Source organism: Tursiops truncatus, chromosome 20, assembly GCF_011762595.2.
Source record: "Tursiops truncatus isolate mTurTru1 chromosome 20, mTurTru1.mat.Y, whole genome shotgun sequence".
Lineage (NCBI taxonomy): Eukaryota > Metazoa > Chordata > Mammalia > Artiodactyla > Delphinidae > Tursiops > Tursiops truncatus.
The window spans coordinates 1,845,083-1,870,277 of NC_047053.1; the positions used below are offsets into that span (position 1 = coordinate 1,845,083).

At 41.9% G+C, this 25,195-nt stretch overlaps 1 protein-coding gene across 10 annotated transcripts in view; it reads right to left on the reverse strand.

Annotated features, from left to right (window-relative positions):
• Positions 1-25,195, reverse strand: part of ULK2 (unc-51 like autophagy activating kinase 2) — a 66,519-nt gene that overhangs the window by 28,937 nt on the left and 12,387 nt on the right. For 8 of the 10 annotated variants that reach the window (XM_019944205.3, XM_019944206.3, XM_019944202.3 and 5 more), the window contains 8 exons: positions 20,739-20,912; positions 19,807-19,880; positions 17,934-18,035; positions 16,572-16,630; positions 15,273-15,355; positions 13,692-13,739; positions 13,261-13,349; positions 7,446-7,617 (listed from right to left, as the gene is read on the reverse strand). In XM_019944205.3, the coding sequence (XP_019799764.2) occupies positions 7,446-7,617; positions 13,261-13,349; positions 13,692-13,739; positions 15,273-15,355; positions 16,572-16,630; positions 17,934-18,035; positions 19,807-19,880; positions 20,739-20,912 (801 nt within the window). Of the gene's footprint in view, positions 1-7,445; positions 7,618-13,260; positions 13,350-13,691; positions 13,740-15,272; positions 15,356-16,571; positions 16,631-17,933; positions 18,036-19,806; positions 19,881-20,738; positions 21,031-25,195 lie in introns of all 10 variants that reach the window. The other 2 variants (XM_073797765.1, XM_033846655.2) reach the window with 2 other exon arrangements.

Below are 25,195 nucleotides of genomic sequence, written 5' to 3' on the forward strand. Positions count from 1 at the left end.
TGTCGTGCAGCATGGGCTCTAGGTGCGTGGGCTTCAGTAGTTGTGGCGCACGGGCTTAGTTGCTCCGCGGCATGTGGGATCTTCCTTGACCAGGGATCGAACCAATGTCCCCTGCACTGGCAGGTGGGTTCTTAACCACTGCGCCACCAGGGAAGTCAGGGGATGCTTTCAAGTGACTTTAAACTCAGTAATTTAATTGGGGGGGGGGGTGCGGGAAACACCCAACTCCAGGCCCCTGGAGTCCTCCTGTTCCACCTGAGGCGAGAGGAAGAATCTGAAACACCTGTGAAGTTCACAGCCCAGAGGCACAGGCTCAACGCAAGGCAGAGCGCCAATCACAGGACTCGCCCACTCCTCACCACCACATCACTAAAGGCCTATTGACAGCAGGTCCTTTCACCCGGTACATCATGTGCGCCTATCAAGAAAGAATTACAGGACTTCCCTGGTGGTGCAGTGGTTAAGAATCCGCCTGCCAACAATGCAGGGGACACGGGTTCGAGCCCTGGTCGGGGAAGATCCCACATGCCACGGAGCAACTAAGCCCGTATGCCACAACTACTGAGCCTGTGCTCTAGAGCTCACGAGCCACAACTACTGAGCCCAAGTGCTGCAACTACTGAAGCCCCCACGCCTAGGGCCCGTGCTCTGCAACAAGAGAAGCCACCACAATGAGGAGCCCGCGCACTGCAACGAAGAGTAGCCCCCGGTCGCCGCAACCAGAGAAAAGCTCGCGTGCAGCAACGAAGACCCAACGCAGCCAAAAATTTAAAAAATAAACTTATTTTTTAAAAAAGAATCTTATTTCCTTAAACAACAAAAAAAGAAAGAATTACAAGGCATATCAAAAGGCAAAAAAAAAAAACACACTTTTTTTTTTTTTGGCAGTACGCGGGCCTCTCACTGTTGTGGCCCCTCCCGTTGCGGAGCACAGGCTCTGGACGCGCAGGCTCAGCGGCCATGGCTCACGGGCCCCGCCGCTCCGTGGCATGTGGGATCTTCCTGGACCGGGGCACAAACCTGTGTCCCCTGCATTGGCAGGCGGACTCTCAACCACTGCACCACCAGGGAAGCCCCCAAAAAAACACACTTCGAAGAGACAGAGAAAGCATCAGAACCAGACATGGTGGGGATGCTGGAATTATCAGACAGGGAATTTAAAACAAGTATGATTAATATGCTCAGGGCTCTAATGGGGAAAGCAGACAGCATGCAAGAACAGATGGGCAAGGTAAGCAGAGATGGAAATCCTAAGATCCAAAAAGAAATGCTGGAGATATTCACTGTAACATTAATGAAGAATGTCTCTGGTGTGCTTATTAGTAGACTGGACATGTTTGAGGACAGAATCTCTGAGCAAGAGTATTATTTCAAGAGAACCCTTGAAAACCCAAAACCAAAGAGAACAAAGACTTAAAAAAAAAAACACCCAAAAAACAGAACAGAATATCCACAGTCTGTGGGACAACTATAAAAGGTGTAACATGTACACAATGGTGATTCCAGAAGGAGAATTAAGAGGAGCAACAGAAGGAAATACTTGAAACAATGACTAAGAATTTCCCCAAATTAATGTCAGACACCGAGCTACAGATCCAGGAAGCTCAGAAAACACCCAGCAGGGTAAATGCCCCAAACAACTACATGTCAGCATGTCATTTTCAAATTACAGAAAATCAAACATACAGAAAATATCCTGAAAGAAGCCAGAGGAAAGGAACACCATACCTACAGAGGAACAAAGATAAGAATTACATAGACTTCTCCTCAGAAACCATGTAAGCAGAAAGAGAGCGGAGGGAAATATTTAAGGTGTTGAGAGAAATAAACCACCAACTTAGAATTCTGTACCCTGCAAAATTATCCTCCAAAATGAAGGAGAAATAAAGACTCTCAGACAAATAAAAATTGAGGGGATTTGTTGCCAGTAGATCTGCCTTGCAAGAAGTTCTTTAGAGAGAAGGAAAATAATATGGATCAGAAAACTGAATCTACATAAAGAAGGGAAGAACACTGAAGAAGGAAGAAGTGAAGGTAAAATAAAAACTTTTATTTTTATTATTATTTTTTAATTGGAGTAAAATTGCTTTACAATGTTGTTAAGTTTCTGCTGTACAATGAAATGAATCAGCTATATGTAGACATATATCCCCTCCCTCTTGGACCTCCCTCCCACCCCGCCACATCCCACCCGTCTAGGTCATCACGGAGCACCGAGCTGATCTCCCTGTGCTATACAGCAGGTTCCCACTAGCTATCTATTTTACACGATAGTGTATTTATGTCAAACCTAAGCTCCCAATTTGTCCTAGCTTCCCCTTCCCCACCGTGTCCACATGTCCATCCTCTATGTCTACGTCTCTATTCCTGCCCTGGAACTAGGTTCATATGTATCATTTTTCTAGATTCCACATATATGCGTTAATATACGATATTTGTTTTTCTCTTTCTGGCTTAGTTCACTCTGTATGACAGACTCTAGGTCCATCCACGTCTCTACAAATGACCCAATTTCATTCCTTTTTATGGCTGAGTAATATTGCACTGTATATACGTACCACATCTTCTTTATCCACTCACCTATCATTGGACATTTATGTTGTTTCCATGTCCTGGCTATTGTAAATAGTGCTACAATGAACACTGGGGTACATGTGTCCTTTTGAATTATGGTTTTCTCAGGGTACATGCCCAGTAGTGGGGTTGCTGGGTCATATGGTAGTTCTATTTGTAGTTTTTTAAGGAACCTCCATACTGTTCTCCATAGTGGCTGTATCAATTTACATTCCCACCAGCAGTGCAAAAGGGTTCTCTTTTCTCCACACCCTCTCCAGCATTTATTGTTTATAGATTTTTTTGATGATGGCCATTCTGACTGGTGTGAGGTGATACTTCACTGTAGTTCTGATTTGCGTTTCTCTAATAATTAGTGATGGTGAGCATCTTTTCACGTGCCTCTTGGCCACCTGTATGTCTTCTTTGGTGAAATGTCTGTTTAGGTCTTCTGCCTGTATTTTAATTGGGTTGTTTGTTTTTTTGATATTGAGCTCCATGAGCTGTTTACAGGTAACAATTTGTTCAAAATAACAGCAACAGTGTACTCAGTTATGTATGCTTCCCTATATATCTTATGTGTACATATACATACATACTTATGTAGCTTATATATAAGTGAAATTAATGACAGCAGTGATACAAGGGATGGGAGGAAGGAATTAGGATTATTTTGTTATTGATATTATAAGATACCCACACTATTTATGAATGGTATAGCATATTTGAAAGTGGGCTCGGATTAGTTACACATATATATTGCAAATCTAGAGCAACCACTAAAAAAAATTAAAAAGAGGTATAATTGATATGCTAAGACCGGAAAGAAAACAGAACCATAATAAATGCTCAATTAAAACCACAAAAGGTAGAAAAAGAGTGGAAGACAAATATAAGAACAAAGATCAAGGACAACAACAGAAAACAGTAATGAATATGGTAGATACTAATCCAGGTACAGCAATAATCACTTTTAACGTCAGTGGTCTAAATGCACAATTAAAAGACAGAAATTTCAAAGAAGATACACAGATGGCCAACAGGCACATGAAAAGATGCTCAACATCGCTTATTATTAAAGAAACGCAAATCAAAACCGCAATGAGGTACACCACCTCACACCAGTCTGAACGGTTACCATCAAAAAGTCTACAAATAATAAATGCTGGAGAGGGTGTGGAGAAAAGGGAACCCTCCTACCCTGTTGGTGGGAATGTAAACTGGTGCAGCCACTATGGAGAACAGTATGGAGGTTCCTCAAAAAACTAAAAATAGAGATGCCATATGATCCAGCAATCCTACTCCTGGGGATATATCTGGAGAAAACTCTAATTCAGAAAGACACATGCACCCGTATGTTCATAGCAGCACTATTCACAATGGCCAAGACATGGAAACAACCTAAAGGTCCATCAACAGATGAATGAATAAAGAAGATGTTGTACATATACACAATGGAAATTACTCATAAAAAAGAATGAAAAATGACATTTACAGCTTCATGGCTGGATCTAGAGATTATCATACTAAGTGAAGTAAGTCAGACAGAGAAAGACAAATACCATATGTCACTTATATGCGGAATCTAAAAAAATGATACAAATGAACTTATGTACAAAACAGAAATAGACTCACAGACATAGAAAACAAACTTATGGTTAGCAAAGGGGATAAGGAGGGATAAATTAGGAGTTTGGGATTAACATATACACACTACTGGTATATAAAACAGATAACCAACAAGAACCTATACTGTATAGCACAGAGAACTATATTCAGTATCTTGTAATAACCTACAACAGAAAATAATCTGAAAGAGAATACATATATACATATATGTATAACTGAATCACTTTGCTGTACACTTGAAAATAACACAACATTGTAAATTAACTATACTTCAATTTTTAAAAAAGTAGGAGAGGGGGAGGGGGAGCTCTACAGATGAGCCACGAGTCCCACCCACAATGCAGGAGCTGCAGTTCCCTTCAAAAAAAAAAAAAAAAAATCAGTGGCTTCCAGGGGTTAGGTGGGGAGAAATAAGTAAGTAGACCACAGAGGATTTTTAAGGCAGTGAAAATGCTCTGTATAATAACAATGGTGGAAACAAGTCATTATACATTTGTCCAAACCACAGAATGTACACCACCAAGAGTGAACTCTAAAGTAAACTGTGGACGTTAGGTGACTATAATGTGTCAATGTCGGTTCATCGTTGGTGACAAATGTACCACTCTGGTGACTGATGATGACAATGGGGGAAGCTATGAAATAAGGGGTACATAAGGGTATATGGAAAATCTCTACCTTTCTCTCAATTTTGTTGTATAACCTAAAACCACCCTAAAGAATTAAATCTTAGCGAGCTCCCTGATGGACTAGTGCTTAGGATTCCAAGCTTTCACTACCGTAGCCCAGGTTCAGTCCCTGGTTGGGGAAATGAGATCCCGCAAGCTGCGTGCCGTGACCAAAAAGGAAAAATTAAATCTTTTAAAAAACTATCTTGGGCTTCCCTGGTGGCGCAGTGGTTGGGAGTCCACCTGCCGATGCAGGGGACACGGGTTCGTGCCCCGGTCCGGGAGGATCCCACATGCCGCGGAGTGGCTGAGCCCGTGAGCCATGGCCGCTGAGCCTGCGCGTCCGGAGCCTGTGCTCCACGGTGGGAGACGCTACAGCAGTGAGAGGCCCACGTACCGCAAAACAAACAAACAAACAAACAAAAACTATCTTATACATATGATATACTTCACAATAACAAATTTTTACTAATTACATGGCAGGGTGTGGTCAACCATAACAAATGCTGTGGACACATCAAAAAGATGAGGACTGAGAAATGACCCCTGGGATTTGGCAGCATGAAAAGACCTCGACAGGAGCAGTTTTGGAAAAAAAGAAATGTTTTTAAGACAACATTTATACAACTACAAAAAAAACCAAAGGTAACTTGAATAAAACAAAAGGTGTGAATGTCCTTTACATAGAAAAGTATAAACATGCATCAAAACACACTAAAGAAATCTAGGTGGAGGAACAAACACACAAACATTCTTGAGTAGACAATTCTCTAGGTCCCTGAATAGGTCTTAGAGAATCAATACAATGCTGATCAAAATCCCCAGATGGTTTTTTGTAGGAGTTTCAAGTTGAAATTAAACTATATGGGGGAGGAAAGGGGGCTGAGAATAGTCTGGTGACTCCACAGAATTCTAGGAGGCTCCCCACCGTCACCTTCCACCCCAGCTACGCACACACACTGAAACAAATCCTTTATATACGCCTGATATGACAATATCAGTGTAGAAAGGACAGAATATTCAATAACTAATGCTAGGGTAATTGATAGAGCCCTTATTCCATCTACACAAATTAATTCCAGGTAAAGTTAAATATGAAAAAAAACGATGGAAATCTTTAGAAGGCACCATGATGACATTGGGGCAGCATGACAGAGGTGTTAGTGGCTACAAGTTGCTTATACCAATGTTTTATAGAGTTGAAGTTGTACATATCTAGAGCATCCACCTGGAAGAAATTCTGGCACAAGGACATCTGTTATAACACATTTTGAACAGTAAAAAGATAGAAATGTTCCAAGTCATAATCAGTAGGGAAATAGATAAACTATGGTTTAGTTGTACTATAAATATCATATATTAAAATGAACTAGATACACACCTAGATACAGATCTAGATACACAGCAAAAATATGAAAAAGCAAACTACAGAAAACAATATTCTATGTAACATTTACTTGAAACTAAAATCATAAAAATACTACATGTTCTTTATGGATACAGGGGCATATTAGAATTACAAATCAAGAGGAAGAATATATCTCTGGCAAGAGAAGAATGATGCAAGTACTCTGGCTGTACCTACAGCATTTTATACCTTTAAAAAGACATCTAAAACAGGTATGTCAAAATGCTGACATAAATAAAATTAGCACAGTGGATGATCTGAGTATCTGCCGCGTTATTTTGTTTGAAATATTTCACAATTTAAAAAGTTTTAATTACCTTTTTAGTGAAATAAAACCACCACACAGGATGATTTTTAAAGGCAGCTGCCAGCTCTCAGCACACGGATCAGGGCCCGCCGCTTGCCTTATGTGCCGTGTGTGTTTCCCCTGCCCCAGCCAATCAGCCCCGAAGCATGTTTGGTCTAGGGCCACAGCCTTCACAACAGCCAGCGCAGGGGTGAATGTAAGCAGCTACTAAATATGTATTTGACAAACAACTAGAGACCTCTTGATACAAACGTCTCCAACTTTCTACATCTGCACACAGTCAACTGGGTACTATTCACTTGTTGAAAGTAATCGAATTTCCAAACCATGTTTCCCTCTTTTTTCATGGTTTTGTCTAACTTCTCTTTCTGTGGGTTTTCTGCTGCCCTTCACTGTTCCACAGAACCCTGACTGTATTCAGTCAGCTTGGATTCTGCTTCCTTTATACAAATTCTTCCTGTAAATTTATGAGGCTCATTCCTGCACTCAGGCCAGTAGCTCCTGAAGCACCATCCAGACTGTTTTTAAGACCCTTTGACTCTCAGGCTTTTTCCAGAAGAGGTCTTCCTTTAATTCCTTTCCTTAAATTTAATTTTTCTCATTATGTTGGCTTCTCTATTCCTTTCTGTTTGGATACAAACAGAATTTGAGATCATTTCCTACAAAGTTTTCATCTACCTTCAGAATCCAAGGTTACTGTCTTATAGAAGATGACTGAGCAGATTACAGGAAGGTAGGTAGATAGTTCTGGAATTCCATCAACTAAATAAAATGTCCATTTGTAAAGGTGTCCTACACAAGACAGCGTGATATAAAGGTTAAAAAATGCTAGTCTAGTAAATTCAGAAATATAATGTGTACAAGCAGAAAAGATTCTCACATGAGTGGTCTGACGAGGTGTTGTGTGGAACCAAAACAAAGTCATCCGTGTCACAAGAAGAGTTCTTGCTACTAGTACTGGCGGAATCTTTGGACACCTGGAGGGAGCTGGGAGGACCCAACGGTGGGGAGGGTAAGCTTTCTTCCTGAATATGCTGCACATCTGGAAGGGACTAAAATTAACAACATAAAATTAAAAGTGGCCTCATAATAAAATGCAAGTCAGAATAGCCATCAGACTAAGGAATATTTTTTTCATGAAAGTGGCATAGAGTTCAATTCCATTTAAGATTAAAAAAATCTCTTTGGAAAATCTTTCCCTTAGAAAAGCACAGTTTAAAGTGTCTTTCCATAATGACTTCTAAAATGTCTTCTAAAAATGATACTTAAAAATACATCATACCAAAACAACAACAGCAAAAACCCCATCATACCAGTTATCACACGTACAAGCTGCCTCTCCTGAAATGGGTGAGGGGAGTTTTTATCATCTCCACATCCCCGTTTCAGCGCATGGCCTAGCAAAGCAGATACTCAATACCTGTTTACTTCATGACTAAAACAAAACGTCCAGGGACTTTAAATTAATGACATCCTGCACACACAAAGTTTTAAATCTCCAATGAAGAAAACATTATAAAAGGGAAAGCGAGAGACCCATGTTCACAGTAAGGATAAGGGCATGTAAGCACAGAGATTATTTACACTTCCAGAAGGAGAGATTTAGAAAACCTTACAGGCGTGGGTGTGTTCCTTTTGTGTTCTTTTTTGTCAAGGGAAGGAGTTGATTTGTGGGAGACAGGACAGGAAGGGAAGAAAAGCATATAAAGATATTTAAAGATACGTGGGCGTAAGTAGCTACAGACCTCTTGACACTTGCCCACTTCAAGGACACTAGTGACAACTCTAACTGAATGTCTTCATCATACAATAGTTTCCTAAAACAATGAACTTCGTAGTTTGTTGTGTTAGGTCCCCATTACCATGTTTAACCTTTGTTTCTATTTAAGAAAAAGGAAAATACGACATAATATGCTCTTTCAACCCCAGGGTTAGACTGCTACTGCTCCTGTGAATGTCACTGAGCAATGAAATCAGTCTCAGATCTCCTTATCACTTCTTTGTGTGTGTGTGTGTGTGTGTGTGTGTGTGTGTGCTTGACATACACATGATATAAATTCTCCTTATCACTTTCTGAAGAGCACTTACGCTTCAAGGTTATAAAGAGAGGAAGATCTAGGACTAACATTACAGAGCACCTACCATGGGCTATAGGCACTGTTAAGAGCTTTCCGTGTATTATCTAACTTCAGCCCTGTTCTGAAATCCATTTCATACATAAATAAACAAAACTCAGAAGATTAGGAAATCTGCCAACTGAAGAGCGGTTGAGCTGGGCTGGATTCCAAGTATCTAACTCCATGATTTCTTTCCAGTGCCATTTCTTTCCAGGCAGGAACTCTCTCAATTTCCTCCTTTGCTATTTATAAAATCACCTTCATCCACAACCACTTGGGTGGAAGAGATGCTTCTTGCATTCAAAGCTAATCTCTCCACTAATTCTCCCCACCTCCTCAAGGACCCAGATCACTCCCCTCTGCTCCTGACACTTTCACCCTCTCCCTTTATTCTGGCTTTTTTCCCCTCTGCACACAAACATGTTGAATTTTTCCACATCTCAAATCAATGCAGCCCTCTCAATTACCATCTTCTCTCCCTTCTTCACTTAACAATGTTTCTTGAAACTTCAGTCTTCACTGACCCCAATTCCTCACCCCCTGTGTGTCGCCTAACCCACCATAACCCACTTCCTGCTTTCAACCCTCCACCAAAACCGCCTTTATTAAGCCTACCGGGGACCCCTGTGGCTGCATTCTCCGGAGGCTCCTCTATGCCTTAAGTGACCTGACTCTGCGACTCCGACACTGTGGGCCGCTCTCCTCCTGACCCACCGCCTCCATTCAGTGACCCTACTGTCTTGCTTTCCCCACTGCTTCTTAGTCTCCTTTGCCCCTTGACGGAGAGGAGTGGCTTGCGGGATTCCCCAGGGCTACCCTGGGCCTCCACTCGGCACACTTCGTAGCCTCACCTGGGGTCACTCTCACCTTCCCGCCTCAGCTACCACTGCCAGAGTGACGACTGCAGCCCTGCCTCTCCCAGGCTGCCCCCGCGTCTGCACCGCCAGCGCGTCGCCTCTGTGCTCCCTCGCTGAGTGGCTCCATCAAAGTCCACCCACTTGGGTCCCATCAAGATCATCCTCTTCCTTAGGTCCCAAGTTCAAGCAATCGCCAAGTGCTACAAACTCTTCACCTTGCACTTCCTGGCCCCTCGTCTTCCCCTTTCCTACTGCTGACTTACTTCAGGCCCTCATTCTCAATAAAAACAAAGCAAGACCAAAACCAAACCAAAAAATCTGCAATGGTCACAGGTTGTTCTCTTTGATCTAGTAGAGAGGATTCTCTCCTTGTCTCCGATCCAATCCTCCACCTGCTTACAGAGGAATTTATTTGCTAAAACACAGTGGATCAGATGACGCCTCCACTTAAGATCTCTCAAATGGCCCACCACAAAAAGTCTGGCCTCCTCTGCTCGGTGCCCAAATTCTGCCAAGACACAGCCTCTCCGTACCCTTCTGGCTCTGCTTTCCCCTCGGCACATAACCAATGCTCTCTGCACCCTACAGACTGAATCGTCAGAGAAGCCTGTCCAACCAGAGCTTCCTGCAACGATGGGAGAGTTCTGTTCTATCCAGCATGGTGGCCACCAGCTACATGTGGCTATGAGCACTTGAAATGTGGCCAGGGAGACTAACGAGCTGAACTTACATTTCACTTAATTCTAATAAACATTATGGCCAAGGACGGCTACAGATTCCTTCAGCGGGTCACCATTCCACAGGGATTCCTCTGCTTACAACACCACTCTTCTACAAATTCACCGTGCTTACTCTTCCTTCCAAACTCAACTCAAGGGCTTCCCTGGTGGTGCAGTGGTTGAGAATCTGCCTGCCAGTGCAGGGGACATGGGTTCAAGCCCTGGTCCAGGGAGATCCCACATGCCGCGGAGCAACTAAGCCCATGCACCACAACTACTGAGCCCGTGCTCTAGAACCTGCAAGCCACAACTACTGAGCCCATGTGCCACAACTACTGAAGCCCGCCCACCTAGAGCCCGTGCTCCACAACAAGAGAAGCCACTGCAATGAGAAGCCCGCACACCACAACAAAGAGTAGCCCCCGCTCGCCGCAACTAGAGAAAGCCTGCGTGCAGCAACGAAGACCCAACGCAGCTGAAAATAAATAAATAAAAAAACAAAAAACAAAAACAAAAAACTCAGCTCAGTGCCTCTCCTGAGCATCTTTGCTGGCTTCTTAGTCTGATTTCATGCCCCTCATCCACACTCCCACAGGCAGTAAAGGCATGTATACATATGCTTCTATAGCGATGCTTTACCTGCCTCTTCTCCACACAATTAAACTAAAAGCTCCTCAGTGAAGGGACCTGGTCATATCTTCCACTGGTATCAACCAAAACTTCACAGAAAGTAGGCATTTAATAAATGTGACTAAAGCAATAGATATTCAAGAGATATTATCTAAGTAGCATTTAGCCTATAGCCAGAATCCTAACTAAAAGAGTGATTTGAGCTTTTTGTTACAGAGTTTTTGTTTTTCACCTTTCAAAGATTTCTCTGGAATGAAGTAGCAGCTGGATATTTGTGTGAGAACGTAAAAAAGAGAATGTTACGTGGGCATGCCTGCATGCATCCACCCTCAGTACAAGAGTCTGCTGCAGCCCTAGGAAGGAAGGCAGTGCCTATAGGAAGTCCTCTCACTTTTGCAGACTATGTTGAAAGCAAGGCCTAACAAATCATCCCATTTTCTAATCTCACTAACTGGAAATTACACTACATTACATTATATTATTCCTGCTCTCCTCTTATTTCCAGATTTCCTTGTTATTTTCACTTCAAGCATTAGCTTGTCATAAAGGCCTTCTAAAAAAGGTTTTTCCACCAAAGTTCTGAGCATCTAAGTATGTCTCCCCTCCCCCGCCCCTCGCCCCTCCTCCTGCAAGCACCTGTTCCACTCTTCCCAGCGGCCCAAGACACGCTGCTGTCTTGCGCTCCCTTTCAAAGCATCCCCATCCAACAGAAGTCCAGCACACTCTGTCCAGTCAAAGCACTTCCCAGCTGCGTCCCTCCTGGCGGCCCCTCTCTTTCTCCTCCCTTGGGGTCCTACCATCCCCCAGGCTTTCCCACACTCAGCTTCTCCCCTGCTGTCCTTCTCCAGCACCATCTCTGCTTTTCACACCGCGTGTCACCTTGTATCACATACGTGCTCTATCATGGTAGCTACAGTTATCAAGCACTCACTACATACTACCACCCACTCCCCTTCAACCAGAGGTTAACCAGGCCTCTGTAACCTACGTTACAGACAAGGAAGCTCAGCTCAGCCTGGGAACTGACCTGCCCTGTAGGATATAGTGAGCAAGCAGCAGGGCCAGCGCTGAGGCTGGTCCTGCCCGGCTCCAAACAGAGCCTTCGGTCTTTCCCTGCAGTTCCTCTGCATTTCTCCCCAGTAGCTCCAAATCCAGTGTTTTCCTATATTCCAGACTGAAACTGGAAATATACAACACTTTTTGCCCCTCTTAGTTTTTTTAAGTTCATGGGAATGTAATGTAAGTCTTATTAGTCTATCTGGTCTGAGCCTGCAGGGCTGTGCAGAAGGGCTTCCTGCCAGCTTTAGGGCTCATCCGTTCGCAACAGGCTGCCGCAGCATCTGCTTTCTCTGTGGGGTACTAGGTTTCCCTGGAAAATAAGAATAACTGCACCTGCCACTTCCTGAGTATTACTGTGTGCCAGGCACTGGAGCAGGTGCTTTTGCTCATTAATCCTTAAAAAACTCTGAAGTGGGTAAATTATACTCACTTTACTTATGAGAAACAGGCTCAGAGACACCGAGTCACCTGTCATAGGTAATATGGCAAGTCAGGGATGTGGAAGCTCCCAAGCCCCAGACTCCTAAGCCTCAAGCTGCTAATCACCCAACCAGCTCCCTCTGCGATTCCCCGACCCTTCTGCCAGCAGAATTCAAGAAATGCACGTCTGCCAGGCCAGTCTGGAAAACACCTGCAGTGGCTGACACAACGGCCCCTGGACCTTGGCTTGTGAAAAGTCTCAAGGTCACAGCCCTCTCAGGCAGCAAGAGAGATGTGGGGGAAAGTCCAGAAAAGCACAGAAGTCGGAAAGGCAAGACCTGGGAGAGCAGAGCAGAAGGAAGGAATGACCAGAAGTGGCCGTAAGTTCTCAGGATCAGGAAGAAGCACTGAGACTGCAGGGAAGATGGCCATGGGGTGCACGGATCGGGCAGCCCTGGGGAGGGAAGAGGCTGCAGTGGAGCCGGCTCACAGGGCCAGTCACTATGACTACGGGGCCTAAGGCAGTGAAGTCCGCTCAGAGGGCACTCGTCCACCACTGCAAGTTCTATGTACGATAACTGTCCAGACCGATGTTTATGACATTCATGAAACAAATGCGAATTACCTATCTACGTGTCACAGTGACATCTTTCCCCACCTCACTGGTCACGAAAGGGTGAGAGTACTGTGTCCACCAGTCACGAGGGGAGTGTGCACAGCCAGATAAGGCAGAGTCCAGACCGAGGGCCTCAACAACAGCACTCTTTGCCCAGGCCTCAGCTGCGCTAGGAAACTCCACACATAAAGAGAATACCCACGACGTATCTGCAGGCTCTGTGAGCAGATGCAATAACATAGGCTCTAACGTTACCTTTAATACAACCAGGACTTACAGGTGGAGAGGCGAAGCGACAGGATGGAGAGCTGCTACAGGGACCTTCAGAGGTGGAGCCGGCGTACACGGGCACCGGGACCGGGCAGGCTGGGGGAGAAACACCGACGAATGGAGTGCGATTACACAAGTTGTCCACTAGCAAACCTGTCACAACTACTACAGCTTTGTGTTGGCCAAAAATTTACATTCACCTACTTATTACAGCTCCCATGGGTGAAACCAAAAATGCAGTAATTACTAAACTCTTTCAATTTGGACTTGGAAGGAAAAACAGAATTGTAATTAAATAAACACAACTACAAATATTTAAGAAAAGCTCAATGAAATCTTGAGAAGCACATAAAAAATTAATTTTATAATACCAAATACTAATTTTTCCTTAAGCTTGCATTCACTCTTTAAGTAGAAATGTAAAAAGTGGGTACTCACATTTTTTTACTGGAACTTGCTCAAGAAAAGGATGGCTAAAAAATGCTTCTATAATGAAAATGAGAATGAAACCATTAAACTGATGTTGATTTTTGCAGATAGGTTAACCTCGTCAATGTAGTTAACATAATATCCTTGAGATCATACATAATTATTATTAGCTTCTTTACATAGACTCCATTTCCTTTAAATGTAAAAGCACGTTATTTTATAAATCATCCATAAAACCCATCAAATTATAAGTAATTCTTAATGAATGAAAATTTTAAAATAATGGTGTGAATTCTCAGAGTGTCCATTACCAGCACAGCACCCCTGAGGCGACTAAAGCAGATGTGTCCTCTAGTGTGTGCTGTCCTCAAACAGACAAGGGCACGGAGAACTGTGACCAGGCCCTCGCTCATCGCTCTGTGAACTATGGCTCTTAACTGTCCTAACGGGAAATCTTAGACAGCTGATTTGTATAATAAACTCTACTCTCCTGTCCCAGAAGAAATATTCCTACAGCTGGTTTCACATTTTTAAAAAAGCTATTAATTTGATTTTTAGTTTCTTCAGCTATTCACCAAGGATAAAACCTACACAGTAAGCCTGCTAATTAGATAAAGATAAATAAGTAGGTGAGTACATGGCAGTTCATTAATTTACTCTTTTCCTGTATGTATAATTGCGTTATTTCTTTAAAACCTCATGAAGACCATCTCATTCTTCATTAAGTCTCCAAATTGTATGTTACTAAATAGCACAGAGCAGACAAGGAGAATGGCACAGCCCAGCACGGAGGTTCTCCAGGTAATACACAATCAGGAATGAGCTGAAGTCAGGTTTAGTCTAAACTACCTCCCACTCGGAAGCACTCGGTTCACTGTCCCCGTAAATGTTCTCAGTAGACAGTAGCTCTAATAGTTTCTGTATGGCGGAAAGATGAAATAGTCTAAACATATCTTTTCTTAAAGTGTGGTAAAAATTGGAATTAAACTTTAGTCATGTAGTTTGGTAAATATTTTTATCTTTCCGAGGGAGAAATTAAACTGAGATTGCTCTGTGACCATGAGAAATATCGGCCAATAGTGAAACGACAAATAGGATAATAGCTTCTAAATTACTGATTATATTAACTATTTATATACCTTCCATACATTTACAAAATACGTGAAAGAAAAAAGACAAAGAGATAGAAAGAAAAGTAAAACTGATTTTCATTTTCTTCTGAAACATTTATAGTATCTTTTAAAAAAACCTTTTCATGTGGTTGCCAAGGTGGGTAGGGGCGTAGGGATGGAGTCGGAGTTTGGGATTAGCAGATGCAAGCTAGTATATGTAGGATGGATGAACAACAAGGTCCTACTGTATAGCACAGGGAACTATATTCAACATCCTGTGATAAACCATAATGGAAAAGAATATGAAAAGAATGTATACATATGTGTAATTGAGTCACTTTGCTGTATACCAGAAACTAACACAACATTGTAAATCAACCATACTTCAATAAAAAATAAATTAAAAAAAACCTTTTTTGAATACACAAAAATAAAATTAGAAACTAGCATACATACAAAATTTGAAAATATTACTTACCAAAGTCCATTCTATCTTTTTGGTTTCTCTGAAGCAAACCCAAAAGGAGATTAGCCAAATAAGGTGATGTTTCTCTGGGAATGCTGGAGGGGGAAAGGAAAAAAAAACCACCTAAGTGGTGAGTTTATATATTAACTACACGACTTTCGCCTTCATTACAGTAAATGAAAATGTATATACAGTTTCACAAACACTACATTTTATACCAAGAGAACCATGGTAGACCTTCACTCCTTAAAGGAAAAAACAAACAAACAAACACTAAGCAACTGCCTTTGAAAAATAGCATCAATTTGGGAAGACTCTTGCATCGTGCTTCTTATTGCTGTTTTTGGAATATCTGCGAGAACACAGAACTTCACAAGCACAGACCATCTTGAGTTTTAACACAATGTCGACCTAGCACTAACGGTTGCTACAGAGTTCTCTGTTAGACAAACAGCCACCTCCAATTCCATCTGCAAAAGGGCAGAGCTTAAATAAATACAAGTGAGAAATAACACAGCTTCCTGAAATCCAATAAAAAAGGACAAGGCAATAAAAAAAAAAGTGAGTAATAGGAATATGTAATTCACAGAATAAAAACTACAAAAGGATGTTAAACAAATAGCGAGCCAACCTCACTAGTAAAGAAAATAATGCAAGTTAAATGAAGAGCTAATTGGCCCTGCTTGGGAGGCATCGAGACTGGTAACAACCCCTGCTGGTAGAACGCAGGAAAGGAGCGCACTGCTTGTTCAGCAGTGCAAACAGGGCCAGCCGAGCTGGAGAGAGTGTCTCTAAGCCCAACAATTCCATTTCTAGGAGTCCATCCTAAAGGAATGCACAAATGTGTGTATACATGCACGCACGCACACACATACACAATCTCTCCTCAGTAAAGCCTGTTTGTAGTATCCAAAAAAATGAAAACAGGGATCTGATTAAACAAAATACGTTACATCTAACTTGGGGACTCTCTAGCTATTTTAGAGCTAGCTATTTTCTAGGGGAAAGCCTAGCTATTTTCTACTTTATGCACATCTATTCTGTTTGCATCTCCCTCTCCTCAAAGAACACATATAACTTCTGTAGGTTTTTCTTTTAAATAAACTTAACATTTTTAAAAAGAAAGAAAATGATACAGCACACAGGCACCTACGATACACTAGTAATTTTCTAATTTCCTGTTAAAATGAGAGCTCTCCTTACTGTTAATTGAAAAAAGATTCAATAACGGAAAAACATAAAACACATAGAATTCAAATAGACAACACTGCACCGACAAATGGTAAAACCCAGTGTAATCAAAACACATACCTAGGCGTTAAGTTTCTGTTTTTCTCATAAAGCATCCGTAGGTCTTGAGGACTATTAGCCTGTTTTAAAAAAAAAAAAAAAAAAAAAAGGGAAGAAAAAGGTTTAATTTCCTAAACAACTAAGGGCAAAAATTCCAAATCATATGATCAAAGCTCACATTCTGCTATAGAACAGAAACTCTGAACCTGAAAGCCATGGAATGCTGAAGGAGCCATAGATGGGCACCAGGAACTTAAAAAACTTCTGAAATTGTACGTGAATTCTGCACATCTGGGCACAATAATGTACCTTTTCTGAGGTCAGATTCTCAGAAAGGCCTGAAAATCACTACTCTGGAGGTTACATGGCCTACCCACAGGTGTATTTTTACTGTGTAAGATCAGGGTGTATTTTACCTCCGAGGGATTCAAGGAAGAGAACTCAGATGACTGCTACTCTTCTGCCATAGTAACAAGCAGCACCCTCATAATAAGCGCTGCTGAATTAGTGAAGCTGTCTCTACGCCCAAACTAGGTTGGGAAATTAAGTGTTCAACCTGGCTGTGTCACCGACTTTTAAAAACCATGTTGGGCAAATAATTTCACTCTGTTCCAGTTTTCAGATTCAAAACTCCTCTTTGTAACTGGGCAGTATGAACTCAAGAGGAATCATTGTGATTATACCCTAGGAGGCCTCTTTTTGACAGGATGTTAAGGGAGAGGAAGACCTACTCAAAGTAACTTCCATAAAGCCTAAATAATTACCTCTCACCCAGCAGTGACAGGAATAGAGAGCTGGGGACAGTTTCCAGTGATCTTCCCAGACCTGCCCTAGCCCTCACGTGGATTCCAAGACCCCAAAACAAGGCTAAGCAGGAAGCGCTGACATCACTGTTCACACCTATTTCCCACCAGGTTGTTAGCTAAGCTGCACCAGCTTTTATGAGCCTGGGGAACCTAAGCGGCCCCAGGCCCAGTCCAACTACTAGGGAAGGCAGATAAAAAAGGAAAAAGCGAAAGACGTTCTGGCTCACTACAGCAGTTTTGCCTGTTAACAAAATCAAAATAAGTCACAGAGGAACCAGAAACACTGCTTTCAAAGTACAGGTGACCCTTGAACACCATGGGTTTGAACTGTGCAGGAACCTTTTTTCGATACATACTACAGTACTACACGATCTGCAGTTGGTTGAACCCACGGATGCAGAATGGCAAGTACAAGGGGCCGACTGTAAAGTTACAGCACATTTTCCACTGCAAGGGGTCAGCACCCCTAACCCCTACATCGTTCAAGGGTCAACTGTATTCCCCATTTTATAAGTCAAAGGCAACTGCAAAATGAGAAGATTCCCAAACTGAGCACATCCAAAAAAAGTCAAGGTACCTGAAAAGGTGGTTTTCCAACAAGGCACTGATATATCACTGTCCCTATGCTCCACAGGTCGGCCTTGGCATCATAATGTTGAGACATAATAACCTCAGGAGCCTGGGGATAAAACAATTCAAGAGACATGCATTAGGTCATTTACATAATTAATATGTATGGATTAATTAGCTGGAAAAGGTCATACTCCTAACAAAACCACAAAAATAAAAACAACACACTGTGATATTGCCCTAATCAAATGATACTGCAACGAATACAGAACCACATTCTTACATTGAGGCTTACTGGTAAATCTCAGAAACAACGGCGCATGAAAAGAAGCAAGTTGCAGAAACAAACATTTCTATATAATATTATGGACACATAAACTACAAAAAGAGTATTAAAATAATAATAAAGAAAAATATACCCCAATTACAGGATAGAGGTTACTTCTGGGGTAGGAGAGTGGGAAATGGAAAAAGGAGGGCTACGGAGGGCACATGAACTGTTTCTGAAATACTTTGTTTCTAAAAAAAAGATCAAAGCAAACATGACAAAATGTTAACTTTGTTAAATACGGATGGTAGGTACACAAGTGTTTGCTATATTATTCCTGTCATTTGAAAACTTTTAAAATAATGGAAAATCTATTATGCAAAATACAATAATGAAAACTATCTTGGGACTTCCCTGGCAGTCCAGTGGTTAACACTCCGCACTTCCAATGCAGGGGGCGTGAGTTCGATCCCTGGTCGGGGAACTAAGATCTCACATGTTGCTCAGAGCAGCCAAAAAAATCAATTTTTTTTTTCTCTGCTGCTTTGTCACAGCTATTTTCCCACCCTCTCATTAGATGTTGCTTTTTAAAAATACCATCCATCAAGGCAAGCATAGCATTAAATAGGAATGTCAAATACACTTAAAAGATAGTGAAATTTTATTTTCCAGGCATAACATTTTTATTTATTGTCCTTAATAAATTTCTTATTGAGCCACCTCCCTTTAATAATCAGCCCAAGCACTGTCTATCCTCAAGGTTATTAGTTCAAGGCTGAACTACCTTCACACTCAAGAAGTGCAAAATGGTATTTAATTATATTAAATTATAACATTTACTAAATAAGCAGTAAGATTATGATCAGGAAAAAGTAAGTCTAATACAAAAAATTTTTTCTGCACTTTGATTACTAGTTCCCTTAGCTCAAAGTGGTTTTACATTAGAAGAAACCCTAATTGAACATAAAACCATTTTAAATTAAAACTGAAATAGGTACATTTATTTACTTCACAGGATTCTGAAGTTCCAGAATTAAGGTACTTCCAGGCTTAACACCTCACATTAGTTCAGAAGTTTCACAGCTTCACCCTATTAGACCTGACAGTAACCACAGGAGAGGATAAAGAGGAAAACTAAGATTTTTTTCAGCTGTTAAGTGTGACACTGATGGAAAACACTTCTACAATATAGGGATACTGTCTAAAGAGACAACATGCAGAAGATGACTATACCCTACAGCTGAAGAGGTACGTGCCCCAAAAGGTTTTTTTTTAAGTATTCCTAAAATTATACATTATGTATAGCATGACCATATTTCATCAACTTTTGTTTTCAATTTAATCTAACAGGAGATTTCTACCATAATAACTAACTAATCATGTTAAAAAATAAATGCCAATGGGCAAAGATGACAGACTTTCACAGTCCGCTACACTAAAGTGAAAGACGTCTGCATTATATCATTATCAGTAATAGAATTAACATTTGTAATATAATAAAAACTCAGACTATATATAAAATCACATCTTACTTGGAAACAAGCATTATACTTAAATTCCAATGCTTATGCTGCTGTGCTGTAAACACACAAGGATGCAAACACTCACTCACCATGTACATTGGAGACCCACACAGCGTTGCAGCCATCATGTTACTATGTAGGTAACGAGCAAAACCAAAATCCGCTATTTCACAAAATAAAAAGGAGAAAATCAAATGATATCTTTGCTCAGTTAACACAGATCATATGATTCTTTAAAGATATAGGAGCGTACAAAAGAACTGCGAGAAATTAAAGCTTACTGAATAAGACTGTCCACCAAAGAAAAAAGAGCTACCTCACTTTCAACAAGTTAAGAAACAGTAGTCATCACCAACTGCACAAGTCACTGCTCTGCCAGTTTTGTAACCAAGAAGGAAGTGCCACACTTCGCAAGAGAAAATGCTAATTATAACACATGATCCATTAATACAGCTCTCATCCAATATCAATACCAGTATAGAACTGGAGCTGTTTTTGTCCTCCTCCAGATACCAGATGTAATCCATAAAATATCAGAGATTTCTTAAAATACTGCTAAATAATCATTTTTCCACCAACGAAGAGAAAAACTTTTAAAAAAATCTAGCATTATAAACTGCTTCAAATAATCCTGAGAGTGCTAAAAAAACTTCCAAGTAAGAAGCCTGAACTAAATGATCTCTCAGGTCCCTCACGTTAAAATCCAACAAGCTGTAAAGAATCAGGGTTATTAATTTGCTGCCAGCAACCATGATACATTAGCTTCCCTGTGATAAGGAGAAGCAGGATTTCCTGCTGGGAGTCGTACTCAGAGCTCCTAGCATGGGGTCTTTGGCCCCGTCTAGCGCCTGCTGCCAATAATGTAAAGGGTTCCCATATCCAAATGTACCTCACTGAACTCAATAAAAATGTTAAAAGTGCCTCAACAAAGTCCATCATTCTAACAAAGCTGAACTAAAATTATCTAAAAATACCAAGTCCCAAAAACGTTCTTTGCATGAGACAATACTGAGCCAGGTACCTATTTTGATGCGAATACCACTGACAGTGGCCTTCCTACGGTTGGCATAGGACAGCAGGATGTTCTGGGGCTTGAGATCCCTGTGGATGATCCCCTTGGTGTGCAGGATCCGCATGGCGGCTGCAATCTGATGCAGAAAGACTCTGATGGTGTCTTCACTGAGAGTGCCTTTAGCTGGGAGAAAAGGCGCTCCATCAACATTCAAGCATCATCTGCATATTCTGAGGAGAACACTGAGGGAGTACGGAACTGGGATTCGCATTTTCTCAGTTTTTACTTTAACAATTTAAGTCTGTGAAGAGAGAGCGGATATCTCAAAATTTTTAATCAATCTGTTGTAAAGAGAACTGATTTACACTTGCACCTTTCATGTTCACTGGTGTTCCTCTTTGGCTTTCCTCTCGCATTTTTACTGGGAAGAATGAGCATAACAAGAGGTGCTCAACAAATGTGAGTCTCCTCCACAAGCCAAAAATAAGGCCCCTTCATGTCAAATACCTGGAATAAATGTCCACATTTAATTCCAACCATTACCTGAGCACGAATTAAAAACAGGTGAACTGCTTGGATGGCGAGACTTGGGCATCCCTTCCACGTGGGCCTGCCGGGGTTGGTGGCCCTACACCTGTCTCCTCCCATCTCCCTGTTGCCAACACACCGCCTCACTGCAGCATCTCTCCTAACTAAAGACACCCGTAAGAAGCCATGTCTTCGGTACTACGAAGAGGTGGTAGGAATGATCTGAGGGTAGTCACTGTTCAGCAAACAGCAGTGTTTCTACGCGCACACTGGAGCACGTAACGGAACAGAGCTTGGTTTGGAGTCAGGTTGCCTTTGTTCAAATCCCAGCTCCTCCACTTACTCTGTGACCCTGGAAGATGACCCCTCTGTGCCCATCCTCATCTATAAAAAGCTGAAAACAGACTAACCACACGGGGCTGTTGTAACAATCAAGCAAGACAGCATATTTAATAATAGAGACTTTAGAAAAAGGTCTGGCACGTAAGTACTCAAATGTGGGCAGTACACAAATATATACTTCAAGACAGTGGTTCTAAAAGTCATTCCTTGAATCTACATTAGGGATTTAATATCCATGGCCCCATTTTAAAGCCTTTGTGAACATACTTCTGCCCATACAACTCTAGAATATGTTCTTTATAACCTTTCCATATGCACTTAAGATTAAGAAAGAAATAACATTAACACTCAGAACAAGTGAAATATTACTTTAAAAATCATTTTAGGGGCTTCCCTGGTGGCACAGTGGTTGAGAATCTGCCTGCCAATGCAGGGGACACAGGTTCAAGCCCTGATCTGGGAAGATCCCACATGCCTCGGAGCAACTAGGCCTGTGAGCCACAACTACTGAGCCTGCGCGTCTGGAGCTTGTGCTCCTCAACAAGAGAGGCCGCGACAGTGAGAGGCCCGCGCACTGCGATGAAGAGTGGCCCCCGCTCACCGCAACTAGAGAAAGCCCACGCACAGAAACAAAGACCCAACACAGCCAAAAATAAATTAATTAATTAAATTTTTTTAAAAAATCATTTTAATGACACATTAAGTGACAGTTCATGTCCTTAACATCTTCAAATAAACTAAATCCCCATGGTTTAAAAATTACCAAATTGGCCTTCCCTGGTGGTGCAGTGGTTAAGAATCCACCTGCCAATGCAGGGGACACGGGTTCGAGCCCTGGTCCAGAAAGATCCCACACGCCATGGAGCAACTAAGCCCGTGCGCCACAACTACTGTGCCTGTGCTCCACAACTACTGTGCCTGTGCTCTAGAGCCCATGAGCCACAACTACCGAGCCCACACACCTAGAGCCCGTGCTCCCAACAAGAGAAGCCACAGCAATGAGAAGCCCGTGCACCGCAACAAAGAGTAGCCCCCGCTCGCCGCAACTAGAGAAAGCCCGCGCGCAACAATGAATAAAAGACTCAACACAGCCAAAAATAAATAAATAAATGTACTTTAAAAAAAAATTATCTAATACTTTTTTCTGTGAGGGTAGTTCTTAACCTATCCACTTTTTAAAATTCTTTGGAGTTCTTTTCCTGATGCTATTAAAAAATAAAAATCCAAATACGCTAAAACATATGAAAAGTGAAATCTTCCCTAATCCCATCCTGGAGATGAATGAACACTGTTTACCTCTGGAGTATATTCTTCCAGATCTACTTTCCTGCAGGTGGCAACACATAAATGACTGCACATTAGTGGGAGCATCAAATCAACAACTAGAGCTTTATTTTTGTAATGTCTTACTTAAGTTACACTGAAACAGTTAAAGTGGACGGTAGAGCTTCCCTGGTGGCGCAGTGGTTAAGAATCCATCTGCCAATGCAGGGTACACGGGTTCGAGCCCTGATCTGGGAAGATCTCACATGCCGCGGAGCAACCAAACCCGTGCGCCACAACTACTGAGCCTGCCTGGTGGAGCCCGTGAGCCACAACTACTGAAGCCCACGCGCCTAGAGCCCATGCTCCCAAAAAGAGAAGCTACCGCAATGAGAAGCCCGCGCACCACAACGAAGAGTAGCCCCCGCTCGCCGCAACTAGAGAGCGCCCGTGCACAGCAACGAAGACCCAACACAGCCAAGAATACCTAAATTAATTAAATGTATTATAAATAAATAAAATTTTTAAAATGGATGGTACAGGGCTTCCCTGGTGGTGCAGTGGTTGAGAGTCCGCCTGCCGATGCAGGGGACACGGGTTTGTGCCCCGGTCCGGGAGGATCCCACATGCCTCGGAGCGGCTGGGCCCGTGAGCCATGGCCGCTGAGCCTGCGCGTCCAGAGCCTATGCTCCGCAACAGGAGAGGCCACAACAGTGAGAGGCCCACGTACAGCAGGGAGGGGAAAAAAAAAAAGGATGGTACAGTTTCTTCCATTTCATTCATTTACATTTTCATTCTAGGGCTTAGAAAAATTTTGCTACTTTAAATGACTACGGCTGCTTAGAACCAGTATCACTGCCCCATGACATACTATTGAATAGACTTAGGGTTTATCTGATTCAGAGTCCAAATTCTAACACTGTTCCTGTGGGGAAAAATTAATGAACTAGTTTAGGCTGCTTCTGGGCACCAACGACAGTAAAAAATTCACATATTTCTATGAACACAGGATGCCTACTCTCAACACAATCCCATAAATTGAAATTCTCACGTTAAAAGTTTAACATTTTAAAGGCACAGCTATCATGAAAACTCTCAGATGAATGAACTCTTGAGCAGTTCGTCCTAGCAGGGCAGGCTCAGCTGTGGCTGCCACACTGAAGATATCTGCAAGAATTAAAGTACAACTTACCAAGTACTCTACAATTTGTCTTATTTAAAACTTGCAATTGATAGAATTTGTTTTCTATCTTTCGATAGAAAAGGGACTTTATTTATCAAAGCAAATAAAAGGACTAAATAGCTGTCTTGTGATTTAGCGGCATTAGACCATCCAGACCTCTGGCCGCCAGATCTTCCAGACCAGTGCTCTCCAACAGAAATATAATGTGAGTCACATATGTACCTTCAAGTTTTCTAGTAGCCACATTTTCAAACATGAAAAGAAACTGGTGGACTAACATATATTTAATCTACTACTTCCAAAATATTATCATTTCAACCTATAATCAATATAAAAAACTTAAGATATAATCATTCTTTTTCCCTATGAAGTGTTCAAAATCCAACGTGTGTTCTATATCACAGCACATCTCAATTCAGACTAGCCACATTTCAAGAGCTCAACAGTCCCACGTGGTCCATGGTACCATATTGAAGAGTAGACAATTCTTTAATTCTAGACAATTCCTTAAGGACCAAATTTAGTTTACATGTCTCTTCAACTGGCAGCTAGAGACCAGGGAGAGGTTAAATAATAACCAAAATCGCATAGTGATTAAGTTATATGAACAACAGAACTACTGCAAACCAGCCTGCCTGCCTGACTGCAGCATTCTGGTAAGCTCTTTACTCTTGGGTCTCCTGTTCTAGCACTATTGCTCTGGAATATCCAATGCAGAGCTCAACATCACAGACAAAAGTGCTGTCGAAGCTAACAAATCTGCTACAGCAGCATCAGCACCTATGTCAGTCCAACAGGATTTCTGTGAAAGAAGGAAACTGATATTCCAATGAGGGCTCTAAACGGCTAAGGTGCCCCTCAACCTGACCCCAGGGAAAGGAGCTTTCATCAGGATCACTAAGCAGTCAAGGAGTTCAAGATTCAGAGGCGGACCAGAAGGTAAAGGCAAGGTGTCTTCTAGCTCCAACTCCTCTCCCCCAGCAGTGAAGAAAGTGCCTGTCTCTGCACGGTATCCACTAGGAAATGACATTTTGAAAAATCTTTTCATCAAACTGAGAATTTCTTAAAAAAGAATCTCAGGGAAATACAAAAACACACATGGACTAAACTCCTGAGTTCAGGATAATGGCTGTCTCTAAGCGGGAGGGAC